We start from the raw sequence: 23,430 nt of genomic DNA on the forward strand, positions 1-23,430 counted from the left end.
AATCCGTAAATCCATGTATATTCTATCATATTTCTAGAGGAAGATAGGCTCTGGCTAAAAAACACTGATAAAATCTTTTTTGAATGAAACAAAATATCTGTGAAGGCTTTCTTTATTACAAATTATGGTTTTTTTTTCTGTCTTTGACTCTCTTCCACATTTACCTACTGAGAAAGGAGTTATGATACCAATCTGGAATACAAGAGAGTTTGTGAAATAAAGAAAACTTCACTTTATAAAGCATGGTTTTCTGAATTCTTGGAATATGAAAAGAGAACTTATAAAATGTCTGTGGGATCTGAAGGGAAATAAATTCATTCATAAGGACTCGTTGACTTTTCTATGCTTTCAAATATAATAGCTCCCCTTTCTGTGATTTCTCCCTTTTCTTTATAGCTACCTAGAAAGTATATTTGTATTGCCTAGGAGCATTTTAATTTAGGCCAATAAAAGATGTTTGTCTGTTTAGAGGCAGATGGCACTGTGACATGAATTCAGATTTGGGCTCAGACACTAGATGCATAATCCTGGGCAAGTCATCTAAATGGTCTTCCTCAGATTTCTTATCTTTAAAATAGAGATAATCATAGCATCTACCTGCTAGAGTTTTGTGAGCATTAAATGAAATAATAATTGTAAAGTACTTAGCACAGTGTCTAGCACATAGTAAGCATCACATATATGTTAGCTTTCATCATCATTATTATTACTATTATTCAACAGGTGGTATCATGCTAAGGATTAAGTTGTAGGAATATATAACAATTAAGATATCTTTTTTTTCCCTTTCCCTTGTTTTCCTCCTGAAAAAAAGACTTTGAGTGAAGATTAAGAGATACATTGTTAAGATATGACCAACATAGGATTTTATTTTACTTGACTAGGAATATTTGTTAAAAGGATTTTTTTTTTCTTTCCAATGACTATGAATGGGATTTGAGAGAGAAAGAAAACTTAACTTTTGTTTATTGAAAGACAGTAAAATTTATCTTAAAATTTGAAGTTAGAACTTATATTGAGGAGACAACATGTATCTTTATTTATTTATCTTTATTTATTTATTTATTTATTTATTTATTTATTTATTTATTTATTTATTAGTATACATAAATACAAGAGAAATTAAGGGAGCATCATTAGCTTCTGTAGATTCAGGAAAAGCTTCATATACAAGGTGTCACTTGAGTAGAATTTTGATGAATCCAAGATATTTAAGAGGCAGAAGCAAGTTGGGAATACATTTTATGGATGGAAGACAGTTACTGCTAAAGTAGAAAATGCAGTCTTGTGTGAAAAACTGCTTTCAATTTCCTGCTTGCCAAAGTTTCCTGAACTGTAAAATGGGGATAAAAGAACAGAAATGAGGGTTGTTGTGTGGATCAAATATGATAAATTTGCAAAACATTTAGCACAGTGTCTGGCATGTATTGCTAGATAACTATATAAATGCTTATTCCCTTTCCAATTTGGCTAGACCACAGAGAATAGGAAGTAATATATACTGTTGGTCAGGTATATTTAGCTTTTAAAATCCTTTATCACCTGAACCCAGTCTAAATATTGAAATATATACATGGCTGAAGCTAAGAAGCTTGGGATGATAATTACCCATCAGCTTACTAAAATCAAAGACTTTCCAACCTGATTAGAAGAATCAGGATCAGTGCTCTTAGTCTCATATTGTCACATTTGCACTATGTGGTTTACTACTAATCTGTTTACACTACTACTTTTATACTCATCTTATTTATTTTTATTCATTCCATTATATAACAGTTGCAAATATTACAAACTCCAAAAAGTCTATGGCAATGTCTCTGATTATTTTTATATCACTGATGCTTTTCATCAGTGACAGTATCCCTTAATACATAACATTTCATATCATGTGAAATTTACTCAGGTGTAAAGTTGAGATATACTGAATATGATCATCCTTATATTAGTATCAACACATCATTAAGAAAACTAACTAAGGCCATGTAAATAATGGGACAAATGCTTGATAGTTCCCCTTATGACTCTATCTCCTAAACAAGTTATAGAAAATACACTTTCTCAGATTTTTGTAATTCTTCTTGATTTAACTCTTTTTGCATAAATTATGTTTGTCAGATATAAGGCCCATACAAGTTGAGTAAAAGGAACAAGAATCTGACATTTATTAGATGTATAACCTTGCACAACATAGTTTCCCTGCCCCTTAGTTTGCATATCTATAAAAATTGAAATGATTAGTTATGTACAGACCTACTTCATAGAAATGTATTAGAGAAAATGTTTAGAGAAGTATACAAATGAGCATTGGTAGTGGTAATATATCATTATCTTCACAGATATTACAATAAGTTAGTGTTAATTGAAAATGAAACCCATATGACTAGATTCATTATCCACTAAGCTACATATACTTTTTCTTAATTTCTCTCATTTCAAGAACTCAAGAGCCTATATTCCTTGATTAACTAAAAAAGATCTTTGTGTTCTCAACTATTTATGTATTTCTTAAACAATTGCTATGAGTACAATTCCATGTTAGGTGTTAGAGATATAAAAGAGAAAGATTCTAGGAATCTAGTTTGAGAAGACTCATATATAGAAAATAACAGTAAATAGATAATGAGTGCTGTATTGAATTTTGGATATGGCTAGCAAGTGCAATGGTGATATAGTAGATAGGGTGTCATGTCTGAATTTAAATCTGCCCTTACACACTTACTTGCTAAGTGACCATGGGCAATCTTTTAAGCATGTTTACCTCACTTTTCTCATCTGTAAAATGAACTAGAGCTTAGCTTTGGGCACAATGGATAGAGTACTGCCTCTGTAATGCCCAAGAAAATGAGGCAAGGTAAAGATTAGAGAGCTTTTAATATTTTATTTGAAAGGAAGAGATTTACAGGGACTAAATAGATCCATGGTTTGGTCCCAGGGCTGAACGAGACTATGGTCTCTAAGAATCCAGCAGCCAAAGTGAGTTCTCAATGGCATATCTATACACGTGGCTCAACAGAGGTAGATGGAGGCAGGGGCAGAGTCAGAACACTGAGAGTAGGAATGAACTATCAATCTGGTTCTGACAGGATGGGGTGAGATATAGGGGACATCTGATAAACTGGAATTACAGAATGGGGAGAGGCACCCAACATTCTGATAATGCCTAAGATAGAAGGTCTTTCTCCTTATCTGGATCATCATGATTAGGAGGGAGGAGTAGTGTTGCAGGATTGACCAGAACAATTAGGAACTGAGGCAAAACAATTCAGGGAAACTGAGGCAGGACAATTTAGGGAAACTGAGTCAGGATAATAAAAGAGAACTGTGGCACAACACCTCCAAAGTTAAGAGGACCTGAGTTCAAATCCCATCTCAGACCTCAGTCACTTAATCCTGATTGCCTTGTGAAAGAAAGAAAATGTGTTGGAGAAACAAATGGCAAACCACTCCAATATCTTTGCCAAGGAAACCACAAATGGGGTCATAAAGAGTTGGCTATGACTGAAACAATGAACAACACTAAGTTCTGAAGGCATTTAAAGAGTCAGAGATTCTTGAAGGTCAGAAAAATTAGGGAAACTTCTTAGAAAAGGGGAAATCTTGTTTACAGCAGCCCTTTTTGTAGTGGCAAGGAAATGGAAATTCAATAGATACCTATTAGTTGCAGAATGGCTGAATAAGTTATAGTATACAAATGTAATACAAAATCATTGTTCTATAAGAAATGGCAGGCAGACTGATTTCAGAAAAGTTTGGAAAGACTTAAATGAACTTAATGAGGTTAGTGGCAGTACAGAGAGTTGTGGGAACCCCTTCTGGTCAATACAGGTCCAACATGAAAGAATTCACAAATCCAAAAAGTTAGACTGGCAAAAAGAAGTTTATTCGCACTGAGAAGTCAACTTTTGCTAGGAGGCTAACTTCCTCAGTGGCAAGGTCCTGACTGAGAAGTAAAAGTCTAGCAGAGAAATCCTGGCAGAGAGAGAGAGATAAGAGGGGTGTCTTCTCAGAGGGTCCTTGCAGGCAGCTATACCAAGGAGAGAGAGAGGGGTTCTTTGGCCTGGCATGGTCCTGCTTTGGGGCTCCTGCATAGAAATGAGCCCTAAGTTGCCCTTTTTTTATAAGGAATCTGAAACTGAGGTTTCAAATGAATGAAATTCCTTCAATGGTGTCATTGCCCCCAAGTCTAGATTTACTGGGAGTGGTCTTGAGCCAATTTTCAGCTCAATAGGGGTAAATAAAAATCTAGATCTCCAGCTAAATGAGATTACTTAAATTTGAACTAAGTAGGGAGCAGTTCTGGGCCAATCTTAATGAAGCCACTTAACTTCCCTTAAGAGTGGGTTCCTATCAGTACAGTTTCAGGGCTCAGCCCAAAGGTCAAGAAGGACAGTTTCCAGGAGAAGTTTTCAGGGTTTCCCCATCATACTGATGCTGAGAGAAGTGAGCAGAACCAAGAGAACATTGTACATAATAACAGGAAGATTATGTGATGATAATGTATGATGGACTTGGCTCTTTTCAATAATGAGGTGATTCGAGGCAATTCCCATAGACTTGTGATGAAAATTTAATGCCGTAGAAACTAAAGCAAGATAGAGATTAGAGAGTTTTTAATATTTTATTCGAAAGGGAGAGATTTACTGGGACCAAATGGATCCATGATTTGGTCCTAGGGTTGGAGACTATAGTCTCCAAGAATTCTAACAATGTGAATTTTCAATGACATATATACATGTAGCTCAGACACAGGGGGGTAGACCAAGGCAGGGGCAGAGTCAGGATATTAAAAGCCGGAACGGGACTCTGACAGGGTCAGGGGAGCCACCAGAGATGGGAATGACATTAATGGGGGAAGGCACCCCGGAGTAGAGGCATTTTGATAAGACAGTATCTGATATTCTAATAGATTGGGAGAGGCATTCTGAAATTCTAAAATATAAGATCTTTTATTCTTATCAAATATTCTGATGATTCTGACTAACTCTCCTGATAGGGAGGGATGGTTTTGCAGGATTGAGCAGAACAATTAGGTCACAATTCAAGGGAACCCGAGACAGGACAATTTAGGAAAACTGAGTCAGGATAATAATAGAACTGTGGCACAACAAAAAGAGTCATCCACATCTAGAGAAAGATCGATGGAGACTGAAAGTGGGTCAAAGCATAGTATTTTCACTTTTTTTATGGTTGTTAGCTTGTTGTTGTTTTTTCTCTCATGTTTTTTCCCCTTGATGTGATTTTTCTTGCACAGCATGACAAATATGGAAATATATTTAGAAGAAAGGGAGAAAATTTTGCAAAAGGGAGAAAAGTTTTGCAAAGGTGAATATTGAAAACTATTTGCATATATTTGGAAAAATAAAAAGTTGTTATTTTTTTAAAAGAAAAGGGTAGATCTGTGCTATATCTTAGGAAGGAATTGTATAAGGGAAATAGAAAAGGAAATACTGTTCAAGGAGGAAAGGAGCATTAGTGGAAGCACAGAGGCAGTTCATGTTCATTGGATGGAGTCTAGACCAACTTGATTTTTTTTCCCCCTGAGGCTGGGGTTAAGTGACTTGCCCAGGGTCACACAATTAAGACCAACTTAATAAAAACCAAAGGTTCAGTTTTCAGAATTTTTTCTTTTTTGCACAATATTTGTTAAAACTGAGATAGAACAAGGAGATTTTGCCTCTTTCACCCCATTCCAATAAATAGTTTTAAAGTTCACTTACCTAGGACCAACAAAACTAGAATTATATGTCACTTATCAATAGGATTTGAGAAGCCTAAAACTTCTCATCCAACATCCCTAAGAACCCACCTTATCCTCTGCTGCTTTCTCCCCTCTTAGTTTCTTGTGCTCCACTTTCTGCCTTCCTTTGTCTCAAGCAGATCAGTTCAGTGGAATAAATTCCCCACATTTTTGTCTCTGGATTCCCAGCAGGTCACAAGGTACCTCGTGCATCACAGGTACTTAATAAATGCTTATTCAATTGAGGTAAATTGGATTAACTTTTCAAAGGGGCCATTACAAAGTAAAGATCAGGCTTGCTTTATGAAAAGGCTGGAAATTTTTTGAATGAAGGGATGATTTCATGCTAGAACAATGATGAGAAAATCATGGAGTGGGAGGGTGGAAAGAATGATGTAATTATATCTTTCAGATCCTTTGATTTACTTCATGAAAGCAACAACAAATTTCTTCTATATAAGTTCTTTCTAACATATAGGTTCATTCTAGTGAGTAGAGCTGAGAGTACTAGAAGTTATCCAACTTAACAAGAAGACTTATTAAAAAGCCATGGACAATTGTTTTATTTCTCTAAATGCCTCTCTTCATCTTCACAGCAAAGTAATGCATGCCTTCTTAAATAACACATACAGGCCTGCACACGCGCGTGCATTTACTTTTAATTTCTCCAATACTGGATGTTATATAAATAGAAGAGAAAATCTTGAGATAATGAAGTATTAAGAGATTGTGCTGTATGAAGTATATGTACCATCTTTCAGTTCTGTTATGGCCACTGGCTAACCACAAAACCACCAATTTATAAAGACTTGCAATTAAATAGGGGGGAAGAATTGATCATTTCTGCCTCTAGCAATTTCCTTAATACAAGGACAGCCCTTCAAATGTTTAAAAACATGCATCAAGTCTTTTATTAGTTTTATCTTTTCCAACAAAACACACCCAGATCCATCAATCATATTTCATATGGCATGCCTCATTATCTCTAGATTCTCTCTTCTAAGAGAAACTTGTACTTTATTAATGTTCCTCTTAAAGTACTATTCCCCTCAAATGTAATTTGTAGATGGCATAAATCCTGTCAAAAAACATAAGAACAATTATGATCTAATCACTGGTTTTATTTCTACAGCCATCTTTAGTACATTATAATTTTGGCTCTTATTAACTGTTCAAACAACTTTTTGAAAAATTTTTTTTTTCATCCAAACTACTGCTAACCCAGAAATCCCCTGTCATGCCATTTTTCAGGTGCTATTTTCAATTGTAAGTATCATACTGCTGGTTTCAGTCTAATATTTTGGCCTTTTGAAATTATTTTTAATCTTAATTCTGATATGTACTCTAATATCTAAGCCTATCACTTTTGAACTATTAAATAATTTTTCCCATTTTTTGTTTTTAAATTTAATTTTATATATAAACTTATTTATTTTTTGAACTTAAATAGAAAAAAAAGAAAAAAATTTGCCATGCGCACAACAGAATATGAGAGGATTCAAAATATAATGCAATAAATTTCCATTTTAAGAAAGTCTATATAATAAATATTACACATTGTGTTCAGAGCCATCCATCTTTTCTTTGCTTCCTTGCAGGTTTTCTTTTGTTTTCTACTGCACACTTTTGTGGGGTTTTTTTTCCCTTCCCTCCTCCCCACCCCTGGTGGGCCCAAAAGGCTACAATTAAGCATGGATACACACACACAAACACACACACATGCACATATATGTACACACACACAAACATATGTGCATACATATATGGATATCTCTAATCATACACATATACATTCATATGTATCTATGTAAGAGCATACAATGCTTGTTTGTCCTGTTTCTCTCAAAGTTGATAACATCTTTCTTCTTAAATACAAGTCTTTCCATATTTTTCTTATCCACAAAGTTATCCTTTCCTACACCACAGCAATATTCCAATCTTATACTGTATAATTGTTTTTAATAGTCTAAAACAATATCACTTAATATTTTTAATAATAGTTTCCCTATTTTTCTCTTTTTATTAAATCTGTTTTAGCTTTCACTTTATCTGAGATCATAATCACTGCATCTGCTTTTTTTTTTTAAAACAAAATAAATTCTTCTACTGATCTTTCTTTTACAGTTGTTTTTATCTCTTAATTCCTATCCCTCCTGACTCCTTTACTTCTGCTAACTACCTTTGTTCTATTACTTAATCTACCCCCTCTCTAAGGAACCCTCCCTTGTCCTCAAGGATCCTTGAAAGAGTTCTCCCTTAACCTATCCCTCTTTATCCCATTTCTATTAATCTACCTACCTATTATACCATTTATGTTACTCAATTCATCCTTCTATACTATTCCTCTTATTCCATTTCCTCACCCTTTTATTTTTTTATAAATTTAAAAGACTTTTATTCTCTTCTAAATATAAATATTGCTCTCTCTTTAACCCTGATCTGATATGAGTAGAGTTCCCTTTAAATATCCCTTCTATATCTTTTTCCCCACTCTAGCCTCTTCCCCCCTTATTTCTTTCTTAATTTAGACTTTTATACTCTTCTACATATGTATGTTGTTCCCTTTTTAACCCATTCCCACTGAGAGTAGGGTTCCAGATTTATCAGCCTTCCTCTCCCCATCTCATTCCTCTGTCAAATCTTACTCGCACCTCATTTATACAATTATTCTTTTTATCTTTTCGTATGTAGTTTTACTTTTTAGAATCACATCATACTCGGCCTTACCCCAATCTTTTTTTGAACTATCATTATTAGTGACAATTGTATGGAATCCTATCTGTTTATTTATAAATAGAAAGCTGATAAACTCTACTAAATTTTCATTAAAGTTATTGAAAAAAATGTTGATATGAGAGAGCAACAGACTGAGCTAAGCCCATTATGCACTTAAATGAGAAAAGCTAAACTCATCATTAACCTATTTACTCTTATATTTATCATACAAATACATCATGCCAATTAGAATTGTTGCTGAGTTAATGTCACAAGGGGATTTTGCTTAGTGTTTTAAAAGGCACTTTCACTGTGAGATCCATTTGTACATAATGAATTCACAGTTCATGTATTTCATCTAAGTATGAGAGTTTAGACTTGTAAAATATAATTTAAAAAGAAAAATTTGACACTAGTAATAATGGACCATAGAATTACAATGTGCCTGCTTTAAGATGAAAATCTATCCTTTGTGTGCATTACCATATTATTGGTGCTTGAAACTCTACCAGTTCTTCAGATTACTATGGTATTTGTCCTTTGTTAACATGTCAGTGATCCCTGGCGATGAAACAAAGGCATCATCTGTTTCATCTATACGGTGAAGAAAATACCTTATACCCTATAAAGCATTTATTTTAAAATGAGCCATAAGGGAAGCTAAATGGCACAGTGGATAGAGCATAGGCCATGGAGTCAGACGACTTTGAGTTCCAATTTAACCTCAGACATTTAATCCTTAACCAATTGTATGACCCTGGGCAAGTCACTTAACCCCAATTGCCAAAACAAAACAAAACAAAACAAAAAACTAATAATAGCAACAACTCAGAATCATATGACATTTTATAACTCATAGCAATGTCAAAGAACATAGTGGATAGAGGGCCTACCTTGAAGCTATTAAGACCTGGATTCAAATTTTAGCTTTGACATGGACTGGTTTTGTGAATGTCTTGACCCCCATATCCTAGGCCACTCTGAAATACTATAAATTGCAGAGAAGTATGCATCTGCTTTGGTAGAATGAGCTTCCTCATTTGAGATTTTCCTTTGTCAATGAAATCATTGTTGCAGTCCCTATCCTTTACAATTCATAAATGTCATTTTAGTTTCTATCTCCTGTCTTTACAAGAACAAGAATTTTGCAAGATAAATCAGGCAAAATATTTTCACACTCTTACAAATAGGTAAACTGAAACTTAATGACAAGCTTTTTTTAAAAAATATCTATTACTTATCTCAATCTAGGTTCAATGTATTTCCCAGGTAACACATCTGTCTCTGACATTATCTATCATTAATATCCTCTGATGAGACCTTTTCCAAATAACAATTATCCAAAATAGTGATGTCACACTCAGATAGAAACAGGGACCATTTAACTATACACCAGCATCGCAGCAGACTATGAACACTATGGATTGATATTATTTATGTCTTATGGTATTTTTATTTCATTAAGTATTTACCAGTTATAATCTGATTCAGTAGTACTCTAGAGGTCTAGGGATTATGTATTTGATATCTCTGGTGGAAGAAGATATTTTTTGAGCTGGGGGAGGGATTAGAGGAGATAGGGAAGAGCTATATTCAAAGTACAGGACATTCCTGGAGGAAGGCAGGGTTAGGCAGGTAGCTCTGGGCTGAAAAGGAGGATGAGCAGGGTGGGACCCAATAGAGGAGGAGCATTGCAGAGGCTTCAAAGCTGGTCTCTGCTTAAAAACTGTAGTTCCAGCGACTTTAGTTTACCTCAAAGTTCAATAATAAATTCCTTCCTTTGGCATTTAAAGATCCTTACAATTTGGCCCCTTCCTACCTTTCTAGTTTTCTTAGCATATAATTCCTATTCTTCCCTCTAACTAGCTGGCCCAGTTAGGCATGCTGGGCCTGGAAGTCAGGAAGACCTGACTTAAAATTGAGTCTCAGACACTTATTAGCTATATGACCCTACTCAAGTCATTTATTCCTGTTTGCCTCAGTTTCCTCATATGTAAAATGAACTGGAGAAAGAAATGGCAAATCACTCCAGCATCTTTGCCAGGAAGACCCTAAAAGGGGTGATAAAGAGCCAGTTATGACTGAAAACAATTAAATAATATAAACTCTCCAGTGCAGTCACACTGACCTACTTAGTGCTCTTCTTCCAGCATGATACTCATCATCTCTATCTTGTTCTCTGCATGTTCTGAAGGCATGCTTTCAGTGCTGCTTCTTGGTTTCCCTAGCTTCCTTCAAGAGACTTACTTAGCTCATGCCGCCTTTTGCCAGAGGTTCCATCAGCTGTTTGTAACTTCCCAACCAAAAATAATTAGTGATTGTTTTGTATGTGTTTAATATAGACTTATACCAGAACATGAAGTCCTTAAGGGCAGGGACTGTAGTGCTTGGCAAATAATAAGTACTTAATAAATGTTTATTCATTGATGTGCAGGGTCATGTGAAAAAGTGTCTTAATAAGCTACTTCTTTCTGATGTGAAGGTCAGTACCTTATCCAAAACTGGACAGCCAAAATGAGATAGCATGAAATTGTCTTTCCTAGAGTGAAATATGTTTGAGAGTCCTCCCTTAAAGACAAAAAAATTAAATGACCCTCTAAGATCCCTCCAAGACTTGATTTTCTGCTTCTCTGAATCAGGAAATTTGAATGTTGAATGTGGTTATGTATGTGTTTTTTAAAAGCATCCAGTTGTATACACTAGATGATTGATTAGGTCTGAGATTTCATAAATCAAGGGATAGAGATAAGCAGTGCTACACTATAGTAACAGTTAATAAGTTTCTATAAGTTCCTTTTGGAGCTTTATTAACACAGCTTATCTCACTTAAAAGATAAGTGAGAATCAATGACAGGTTATGAATGGGAAACTAGCTTATGGAGGCTCTGGTGACTGCTATTGATTCATGATCATACTCATTTCCTTTACAGCTGTCTGTAGATTCCCATGTCAAAATGGAGGAGTTTGCCAAAGGCCCAATGCATGTACCTGCCTAGAAGGCTGGATGGGACGCCTCTGTGAAGAACGTGAGTATCTTTTATTAACAACCTCTAGAGAAGAGGATATATATTAGTGTGTATATATATATATATATATATGTATATATATACTTAGAGGAAAAACATGAATGTCTCCCATAACAGAATCACATATGGAAAGTGTGTGTGCATGTGTGTAGCATCAGAGAACTTGTCTGGAGTCAGAAGGTTATCTTGAGAATGAGCTTTGCCTTTGTAGTAATTTATTTTATTTGGTAACTAAAATGGAGAGGAAACATAGCACAGCAGATTGAAAAATTACTGTGACCTTTTTGTACAAAAAATATTTATAGCAACTCTTTTTATGGAGGCTAAGAATTAGAAATCAAATAGATGCCCATCAATTGGGTTCTGGCTAAATAAGCTGGAATATTATTGTGCTATAAGAAATGACAAGCAATATTGATTTCAGAAAAACCTGAAAAGATTTATATGAACTGATACATGGTAAAATGAAGGAGTAAGATTGTACACAGTAATAACAATATTGTTTGATGACAAACTGTGAATGACTTACCTATCTCAGCAATATAATGATCTAAGACAATCCAAAAAGACTAATTATGAAGCATACTTTCCACCTCTAGAGAAAGAATTGTATTGATAGAATATAGACTGAAGTAAACTGTTTTTAATTTTCTTTCTTTTTTCTTTCATTGGACTCTTCTTGTACAAAATGACTACTATAGGAATGTTTACATAATTGCACATGTGTAAAATCTGTATCTAGTTGTTTATAATCTCTCCCCCCAAGGGGTGAGTGATGAAAGGGATTGAATTTGGTGCTCAAAACTTTAAATAAAAATATTTTTAAAAAAAAGAAAGAAAGAAAAGCCACCTTAGAATCAGAAAAACTTGGGTTCAGGTCTTGTGTATGATATATACTGGCTATGTTACGCTGGGCAAATTATTTAACTTCTCCAGATAATTCTCTGAGACTATAAGTTGCTCAGTCTGTACTGATATGGACGGATAGGAATTCCTTAATTTCTAATTTCATTGAGAACAAAAGACTGGGGCAGCTAGGTAGTGCAGTGGATAGAGCACCAGCACTTTAGACAGGAGGACCTGAGTTCAAATCTGGCCTCAGACACTTAACACTTCCTAGCTGTGTGACCCTGGGCAAGTCACTTAACCCCAACTGCTTCAGTAAAAAAAAGAAAGAGAGAAAAAAGGGGAAAAAAAAGAAAGAAAGAAAGAACAAAGGACCACCACCACCAATAATAATAGTTCCAATCCTTAACTGTTATGGGCCAGAACTTGAAACAAGGTGCTAATTCTTATGTACTTAGTTCACACCTTTAAAAGAGTTCATACCTTTAAAGGAGTTCATAAATTAGACTTCACACCTTTAGAAAGCATATATAAGAAGTCCACAAGCCAACTCTCAAAAAGGTGGAGTTAGATTCATTCCAACTTCCACCTTTGTGCTGGCTGGAGACAATTGGAGGACAAGAGGCTGAAGCTGGCAAAGACAAAGGACTAGCAGCAAGAACTCTTAGAACCAAGGAGAGAGATAGGCTTCTAGTAAAGCTAACTAGGCCCCAGGAAAAGAGACAAGAATTAAAAGGAACAATAAAGGATTTGGATTTTAACTCCTGGCTGCATTTGGGATTATTGAAACTGAACTGAAACTAAGGCTGCCTCCAGAAGTTCCCCAAGAAACCTACTCCCAGAGAACAATGTAATTTAGAGAAGAACATTACACTTAACTTCTAACAACTCTAAGCCTTATTTTCCTTGCTCAAAAAAATTTTTTAAATTGGGCACTTGGCTACATGTATGAACAGTAGTTCTATCCTATTTTGCCACCATTAAGTTTGTAGACTATAGAATCATGGTTATAATTTTGGCTTCAGATACTAATTCTAGCTATCTAAAATTCATATCTTATCCAATTTAAGGGAAGAATATAGTTTTCTTATGGAGAGGTGCTTATAATAAAGCTCTTAGGTACATAAATTTAGAGTTGGGAATGTCCACACCATTCTTAGTACAACTAAAACTAAAGCTAAGAAGTTAAGTGATTTGCCTAAGGTCACATAGCTAATAAGTGATAAAGCCAGGATTCAAATCTGGCATCTGCCTCTTGCCTTTTTTCTTACCACATATATAGAAAGGGGCCAAATATGTCATATTTGCCATTGTCATAGTCACCTCTGCCAAATATCTTGCTTATTAGGAAAAATTTAGTTATTTCATTAAGGATGTAGTTCTTGCTTAAGAAAACTAGGAAGTTGTCTAATGTTTTAAAATATCATTCCTTTTTAAATTTCAATTTGTGGTCCTTAATTAGAAACATCCCTATTCTTATAAGGGTGTTAAACTTCCCAATTTCATTGACATTGATATATATGAACCATAAGAAGAAACAGATTTCCGTGGGTAGAATTCATTAGTTCATCCAAATGAACTTATATCAAGACATTTTTTGAAGTGACCCTTGCCTTAAGAAACAATAATATTATCAGGCTCTCATAGAAATCTTCTAACAAAAATGTGATAAAAAAATAACTTAACATAATGAAAATATTTTTATTTGATAAAACAACTTGCCAGAGCACTGACACACATTTATGTGCTTTCATTACCTTAAACCTTTAATTCATCTTCTTTATTAATATATGCAATAACAAAAAAGGAAATATTTGCTCATTAAAGTCTATCTGATAACCCAGTCTATCTGGTTAACCCAAGCTGTCTATTGACATTCATTTCAATCCATCTGTACCTTTTAGTTTCAGTTAACTGGCTGAATCTGAGATCAGTTAAGTGACATATGTTCACATATGTGAAGAGGTGATATTTGAGCTCAGGTCCTCCTGACAGCAAGTCTAACATTCTCTCCATTAGGCCAGGTTGAATCTCTACAACCAAAGTTGTAAAGGTAGGCAAATATAGTGAATCTGCTTGTTTGTAAATATCATTCAAAAACACAAAACAATAAACCCATGTCTGGACCATTTATTGATTTATTATTTTTCTTGGGACTAGTCTTTCACCCAGTTTTGAATCTACCTAAGTTGCATCATTTTTGCAAACATCTCTCTAATCTCATTTTTGTTTATCTGTTGTTATTTCTGTATCTCTAGCTATAGTTTCTGCATAAGACCTGTATGGACAGTGAGTTTTCAAGATCTTTAAACAGCCTGACTAGTGAAAATGCCAAAGCTCATTTTCTTAGCAGTGTTTAACAAAGCCCTTCATCCTGGGAAACCAGTTTTATACTCATGGCATTGTGATCTGCCAACTTGACTTAAGTTGTAGTTCTGAACAGATTAAAAGGAAAAGATAGCTGGCTTACTATGTTCAATTTCTGAAGACATACAGAGAGAGACTGCGTGGTAAGGGAAGGTCTAGAAATTTCTAAGAATGTTTTTACCACTTTTATAAACATTCATACCTACAAATGAAAAAATGTTTACATTTCAAACATCAAAACAACTCTCTGAGATTTACTAAAATATAATATATATTCAGAGAGCCAAGGTCTTTTGCAAAACCAAATTGTCTAATTTAGTCCGGTCTGCTGATGGATAGCCAAGAGAGGTAAGGAGTTTGGTAGTGAACTCGTGGGTCTTCAGACCAGATGTTCACTAGGGAGCTGACAAGTCAGGGCATTAAGTCAGGGCATTATGTGAGTAGGTATAATAAAGGCTTTTAAGTTTACACGTGGCTGTTCTTGAGCGTGTTATCGGTTATTAAACTATAGATTCGAGAGATCGTGTCCAGAGACCTTTGAAGGCCTCAGAGGAGGCGAGCCGGGTAGAGTTGACACTGCAAAGGTCAGTGGTCAAAGGTACTCCGTTGGGCCTAGGACAGACTGGTAATAGTAACTGCCAGGAGGGCATGTTACACGGTCCATCTCACAGAAGAAGAAAAGGCATTAGTACACACCTGGGTTAGCATCTCAGGAAGCAGCCAGGCTCAGTTAGATACCTATATACAGATGCATATCTCTGAGTAGGCAGACATGGTAGAGAAAAAAAAAAGAATCACAGCCAAATACTAGGAATATAAAATATAAAGTTTCTTGGTTATTGTTTTAAATATTCTAGGTACAAAGAAATCCTGTGCCTCAGGATTGTGAGGCCTTTTGCCTCAGTTTCCTCATCTATAAAATGACCTGGAGAAGGAAATGGCAAATTCCTCCAGTATCTCTACGAAGAAAACCTCAAATGGGTCATAAAGAGTTAGATATGACTGTAAAAGCTTCTATAGACTAAATCTCAAGGAAACTCAAGGCAGACCTCTGTTTAGTGCCTAGAAATTCTATCCTACTAATAAATAAACATTTGGAGTGTTCAAAAGGCATAAGGATCCATTTGATTATTCTATTGACATTCCAAAATATGTAAACTCTGAATTCAACTTTTATTCTAATTACCAGAATATAGCTGTTATAAGTATGATCCCTGAATCCCTCCACCCTTCATAAGCTGTAACGTGCTCTCCTGGCAGTTACAATTACTAGTCTGCCCTAGACCCACCAGAGTACCTTTGACCACTGTCCTCTGCAGTGTGAACTCTACCCGGCTCGCCTCCTCTGAGGCCTTCTAAGGTCTCTGGCCACAATCTCTTGAATCTATAGCTTAATAACCGGTAGCGCACTCAAGAACAACCACGTGTAATCTTAAAAGCCTTTATTATACCTACTCACATAATGCCCTGACTGATGCCCTGACTTGTTGGTTCCCTAGTGAACACCTGGTCAGAAGACCCATGTGTTCACTACCAAAACCCTTACCTCTTTTGGCTACCCATCTTGGCTTGGCCACCCAGGCTAGGGAGCCAGGGTGAACAGCATGAGGTTAAAGAGGGCGGTTGCTGCCTGCAGTGGGCTTACATAGGGCCTGTGAGGTCACACACACAGCCAATCAGCGAGAGAGTCACCCATTACGAAACTATCTCAATATGGCCAGGATCCCGCCCAAGGGCAGTCCTAATATCCACAGAAATTACTTCTGGGCCTCAATCTCCCGATGCACTGTGTCCGCCCATTTAAAGGGCCCTTACAATTCCCTTTCTCTTGTTTTGCGGGAACCGCACATCTCACCAAGCTAAACTTTTAGCACCAGCTATAGTTCACTTGATCCATGAGATGACAGTGTTATGCCCAAGGAGGTACAAAGCAGCAGAATAGTAAACAGAAGTATGACAATGAGAACCAGGCTCAACAGTGGCCCAAATGTTCAACCCATTCATCAAAGTCATACTCGAGATAATAAGCCAAAGAGGTTGCATGCCAATGAGGTAGGATGTCAACACTGAGGTGGGAAGTCAACAAGGTAAAACATCACAATTCTAGTTAACAAATATCAGTAGGTAGGTTGTCACAATTCTAGTTACATTTATCACAGTTCTAGACCAATTCTAGTTTCTTACAATTTTCTGTTGCACTTTTCACAATCCTAGAACAATTCTAGCTTATCACAATTCTCAATTGCACTTGTCACAATCCTAGAGCAATTCTAGTTTCTCACCATTCTCTATTACACTTTTCACAATTCTAGAGCAATTCTAGCTTATCACAATTCTCTATTGCACTTTTCACAATTCTAGAACAATTCTAGTTTCACAGGTGCACATAAGCAAAGTCATGTCCAGTAACATTGTCTCAATAACAAGGGCAGGTGGGTGTGTTGGTTTTTCACCCACTAATTTAAAAGCATAGTCCTTCAATAGAAAGCATAGGGCAAAGCCTCTCCCCAGGCCACCATATGGCAAGTGGCCACGGGAGAAGCAAGCAGGCCCATTGTCCATTTACAGTCTTTATATTGCGTATCACCCAAAACAGTCCATTTCAGCTGCAACACTGGAACTGTGTCTGGTGTCTCTGGTGTCACGGTCAGGAGGGACGTTGCTGTCATCAGCGTCTGAAGGGCTGCGGACATCTGGCTGGTCCCTCTGGACTGTTGTCTGGTCCTTCTCTTGGATCCCCAGGTTACAAATGTCTCTGGTGGGGATGAACTCTACTGCTGAATCTGCACCTAGGAAGGAATGTACCCAGGGCCCAACTTGGGCCTTTCCAAATGCCATCCAGGCCTTTCCACATCACAGTGGAAACAAAGTTGTTGTCAAAAAGATCAAAAGTCAGACAAAAGTCAGTCAGTTTGTCACTTAGCTGCACTTTCTATGTATGCCCGAAGTGCATTGCTAAGGTAAAAGGCAAAGAATTCAAAAGTGTAAAACCAAAATAACTTTAAAATGTAAAATCAAAAATGTTTAAAAATGTAAAATCAAAATTTAAAAATTGTAAGCAATCACATATCCCAAAATTCCCTTCTCTTGTTTAGAAGAGAAGATCTTGGGGATAGTCTGTGCAGTAATGACTTTATGAAAAAAGAACACTCGGCTATATCCCTGAATTCTTTTGCCTAAAAATCAAAGTTTGAATTTCTGATACCGAATTGTACTCCAGGAGTGTGAATCAATAAATCTGATATTACTTTTCCTCCTGGGTCAAAGATCACACACTGTCTATTTATTCTAGTGATTAAAACAGCAATTTTCCAACCCATTCTAAACATAAACACTGTTTTATAAGTACCCGTAGGGGGTTGGGAAATCAAGCTCACCTGTGGAAGTGGAAAATCCACGAGGTAAGAAAAGAGGAGTTCCAACTCTCCAAAGATGATCCTAGCAGTTTTACAAGTATAAAACTCCACTCTCTCTAACTGCAAGGCCTTATCCCTGTAAGGTTTCTTAGATATTAACTGAACTGTATTTTTAAAACTTTTCCGATTATACTCAATACCCCACAATTCCTTTTTGCCTTGGGGCATAAAGCCTACTCCTGTCCTTTGAAATGAAGACACAGGAGTTTTGAATGGATTAATGGGCAGTGCTGATAGTATTATCGCCCTTCCTTTTCCTCCTCCCCCTTCTCCCTTGGCCCAAGAAGGTGAGGCAGAGGGAAGAAGAATTGGAAAATCCCCCAAAGGCTGATTCAAAATCAAACCTGAGCTTTGCACATAAAAAGAACTAAACTTCTTCTCAATGGAAGAGTAATGGATAAATTCCTTAAAACAACAATGCAGGAGGTAAACCAACAAAATGCTAAGAAGAATTTCTACAACTGAAATCCATGTGGTTCGTTTATTTCCTTCCTTAGTTTCAGCCACTGGTTTGAACTCTTCCTGTTCTATCTGTAGTAACCTAGCTTTTTCTTCTTTCTCTATCTCCATCTGTAGTTTAACCTGCAATTCCAGCAACTCTTGCTGTGGCATTTTATACTCTATACTGTCATACATACGCACTAGCTCTAGGTTGCTCCCTCTCCGAGCTATATTTAATGGGTGTGGGGATAGCCTTCTCGGAGCTTGATTACAAGCTTCCTGCTGTTCTTCAGTGGTGATCTTTGTTAAAAGATCTTCCATCTGGCTCTTTAACCTCTTGATATAATAAGCATTATGTTCAGCTGTGTCCTTGAGTCTGATCCCAGATTTACCTGGGTCCATATTGCTTCTCTGTCTTCCCTCTTAAGTGGCGTTTCTACCGGATCTTTCAGAATCTTAATTCTGAATATTAAATATTTTCAAAACCTGATAATTTCTGATGCGTCCACGTTGAGCTCCATTTGTAACGTGCTCTCCTGGCAGTTACAATTACTAGTCTGCCCTAGACCCACCAGAGTACCTTTGACCACTGTCCTCTGCAGTGTGAACTCTACCCGGCTCGCCTCCTCTGAGGCCTTCTAAGGTCTCTGGCCACAATCTCTTGAATCTATAGCTTAGTAACCGGTAGCGCACTCAAGAACAACCACATGTAATCTTAAAAGCCTTTATTATACCTACTCACATAATGCCCTGACTGATGCCCTGACTTGTTGGTTCCCTAGTGAACACCTGGTCAGAAGACCCATGTGTTCACTACCAAAACCCTTACCTCTTTTGGCTACCCATCTTGGCTTGGCCACCCAGGCTAGGGAGCCAGGGTGAACAGCATGAGGTTAAAGAGGGCGGTTGCTGCCTACAGTGGGCTTACATAGGGCCTGTGAGGTCACACACACAGCCAATCAGCGAGAGAGTCACCCATTACGAAGCTATCTCAATATGGCCAGGATCCCACCCAAGGGCAGTCCTAATATCCACAGAAATTACTTCTGGGCCTCAATCTCCCGATGCGCTGTGTCCGCCCATTTAAAGGGCCCTTACAATAAGCTTATTTGGATACTATATTATCTGTATGAATGTTATTCATGTTATTCTGCTACTTGTGGAAGGATAATAGGAATGTGTCAGTCTTCATCCCTGTGTCTGTGAAGTCAGCACACACATGCACGCACGCATACATACACACATGCGCACACACACACATGAATAGGGGTCAACCATTCATTCATGTTATAGATGCCACATGAAACCCAAAAGAGAAATAGGAGCATGGGTATGGAGAGAACCCACCTGTCCATATGCTATGTTCTACTGCTCCAGTCATTCAAACTCAATCCTCTAGACCAGGAGCTCTTAACCTATAGTCCACATAGCCTCCAAAGGGTCCACGGATAGATTTCATGTTGCTTTGCCCACATTAACTCCACCAAAAATGCTAAATTTAAATCCAAGGAATAAATCCAGGCTCTGTCTCTTACTATCTACATGAACTCTGAGCAAGTAACTTAAACTCTTGGACTCTGTTTCCTTATCTGAAAAAAATCAATGACTAATTACAATACCTAAAATCTGCAAACATATTGGTCACTCATTTGTTAATTGATTAGATTAAGTTTGAATATTCTTTCATATCTAAATCTATAAAATCTATAATACTGTTTAATGTGAATGTTCCTCAGGATTATGGAGAACAAAATTCTTAAACCTTAATGAAGTATAACTTATTGTTTTGACAATACTCAAAAAATAAAACAGGAGACTCTATTCAGGAAGAGTGAGTTACTTCATGTCCTGGTTCCAAATTAGTTTTGATGATAAGGTTTCTTATACATAATGACTTTTTATAATATGGAAAATGTGCAGTTGTGGTTTTCTATTAGAGTATAATTTGATATACTCCCCTTAGAAATAATTATCATTTATTCATGGTGTGTATTTTTAAAATCTTGTCTTTTTCTGCTTTTTTCAGCAATTTGTATTCTTCCCTGTCTGAATGGTGGCCGCTGTGTGGCACCATATCAGTGTGAATGCTCAGCTGGGTGGACAGGTTCCCGCTGTCATACAGGTAGGTTTCCTTTGGCAGCTTACAAAAGTTGTAAAGAATTTAATCCACTGTATTTTGAGTTCCTTAGTTCTTCTCTTTGAAGGCTAAATGTACACAGATTAACAATACTTAGACTTGGATATCTAGAAGTCATTGAGATGTAGCAGCCATTAGCAGGAATTCAGTCAATTCAATAGACTTTTATTACATACTTCCTTGTTACATAGAACTATGATGCCATGTTTATGCTAGGTGAGATTTGAAGATCAAAAAGACATCCTTCCTACATTCATGAACTTTAGTGCCTGGAGTGGGGGCATATGGAACAAATTATTACCAACTAGACATGAATAATTCCAGCCCTTTCTATTTACCTACTTATGATCCTTTATTTGGATCCAGTCTTGGCATTTTTCCCAAAGAATTGCAGGGAATTTCCAAAAGGAAGAATATTTGATTTTAAATGACCTAAGCCATGTAAATAGAAGCAATTTTGTATCTCTCATAGCATCTAGCCAAGTATAAAGAATGCATTAAAAACTTCAATGTTGGTATTTATTGAAGGCTAAATTTTCAAAAGATCTTGTAAGGGAGCAATAAAAAATCTCAATTTTTGTTACAAGATTTGAAAAAGTTCTATAATTCAGTGTGACATCCATAATGAGTGTGGCTTTTGATTGTGAAATGAGAGCAAAACTAGATTTGGCAGAAAGCCCTTCACTCTCTCAGCAAATTGGTTCTCTTTTAGAACTACATCCACGTCTCTCTCCGCAAAGGGACAAAATGTCTCCCTCTACAGATTTTTAAATATTTATCTTCCTCAGCCTTTTTTCAGATTATATTTTCTGTTTGAATTGAAGCTTTGATTAATGGTTTGTTGAGGGGGGGAGGGAGGTTCCCTTCAGTTTCTGCCTCTTTCTTCTTACTACCTACACTACAATTCTGTGCTTGTGAACAGTAGGTAATATCATAGAAAGACAGCATGGCCATTTTTCTAGCTTTATGTAGGAAAAAAAATACTAGTTTCAATGATTTTTTTTTTTTAAACAAAGAAAAGGCTTTCTTTGAAAGCTCTGATTTTTCATGGTGACAGTTTTCATACCAATCTGCAGCTGCCTGGCACATGGTAGTACCGAAAAGGATCCTGGGATTTGGAATGAGAACAACCAGCCTTGCGTCCCAGCTCTGCTGCTTACCACTACTCATGTGACTTGAGCAAATCACTTAGTTTTCTGTGCTTCAGAACTTATCTATAAAATGGAGTTGAATTGAATGACTTCTAAAGTCCCTCTCACCTCATGGTCTTGGAACATATAACAGACTAGCAGCACATTCTCAACCAGTGAGGCCTGACTGAAACAGTTAAGATGGCACATGGGAGACAAGAAGTGGTTTCAGCAAGTGGTTTTATCAATATTGCTAAGACCTCATGGTTACAAATATATATTTACAATATACTTGTACAATATACAAATATACAAAAAGTACAAAGTAGCCTGCTAACTTAATTTCTAAAATGTCATATTTGAAAGATTCATAGAGAAGGAGGGCAGACAATAAAGAGTAAAGAGATGATGCCTTACTAATTTTCCACTCCCTATTCAAATTTTAAGTCCCTGATTACCTGTAACATAAAAGTGCTCTCAAAAAATAGAATAAGTGTATCTTTCCTATCCCCAAGTTTTTTTTGTTTGGTTGGTTTTGTTTTGTCATTAAATCTGATTCCTTTCCAGAATCTGGGAATACATACATATACCTGTAGTCATGCCATATTTTCTTAACATCTTAATATCTCATCATCACATTTTATCCATTTATTCATTCTTTCATTTACTGTCTTAAAACCTGCTTTGCTGGGAAATTTCCCTTTTAATAAATTGCAGATATTATCTGTTTAACTGCTACCATTATGCTGAGCTTTGTTATCACTGAGGAAAAAACTTGTCCATATATTGCCAAGGGCAAATTTCTCTCAGATTTGGAAATTTCTGATTTTCCATCCTATTTTTAGTCTGCAAGCACTAGACTTAAAGTTACATGACAGAATACAATTCAAGTCTTGAATCTACCATGTCGTATAGATTATAGAGAAATCAATTCATTTCTTAGGAGATCAGTTTGCTTATTTGTAAAATGGCTTAAATATAACTTTATTACCTATTTCATAAAGTTTTTGTAAAGAACAATTTTGGCGAAGTGGTCTGGAGTATGTAAATGGCAGAGCTTCACTTTCGGAAAATCATTTTGGCAGTCCCGAGAATGGATTAAAATGAACAAAGGCTTGAATCAAGGAGCTCTACTAAAAAGCTATTATAATAGTCCAGACAAAAAATGATACAAATGGTGGCTGAGTGGAGAGAAGGGGTACATATGTAAAAGTTGTCATAAAAGTGATAAGATTTGGCAACAAATTGAGTATATACTATAAGTAAAAGTAAAGATTCAAGAATGACATAGAAGTTGTGGATGTGACTTATTTAGAGCCCTGGACAATAAAAATAATAATAAAAAATAATAAGAAAGTTGAAGAGGGGAGAGGACCTGATGGAAAAGATGATGAGTTCTGTTTTGGATATTTGAATTTGAGATGCCTACCAAACATCCAGTTGAAATTATCCAAAAGATACTTGTTGATGTGAGATTGGAACTGAGGAGAGGGACCAGGCTAGGCTAGATAAATATAGATCTGGGAATCATCTGCCAAGGGATAAATATTGAACTTTTGACAACTTGATGTTATCATGTAAAAATACAAAGCAGAGGTTCTTACCATGGCATTCA

At 36.3% G+C, this 23,430-nt stretch overlaps 1 protein-coding gene across 1 annotated transcript in view; it reads left to right on the top strand.

Annotated features, from left to right (window-relative positions):
• SVEP1 (sushi, von Willebrand factor type A, EGF and pentraxin domain containing 1) overlaps positions 1 to 23,430 on the top strand; it is a 318,610-nt gene that overhangs the window by 289,400 nt on the left and 5,780 nt on the right. Inside the window, 2 exon segments of the mRNA XM_074280632.1 lie at positions 11,383 to 11,478; positions 20,575 to 20,670. Of these exon segments, the coding sequence (XP_074136733.1) occupies positions 11,383 to 11,478; positions 20,575 to 20,670 (192 nt within the window).

This window comes from Sminthopsis crassicaudata, chromosome 1 (assembly GCF_048593235.1).
Source record: "Sminthopsis crassicaudata isolate SCR6 chromosome 1, ASM4859323v1, whole genome shotgun sequence".
Classification (NCBI taxonomy): domain Eukaryota; kingdom Metazoa; phylum Chordata; class Mammalia; order Dasyuromorphia; family Dasyuridae; genus Sminthopsis; species Sminthopsis crassicaudata.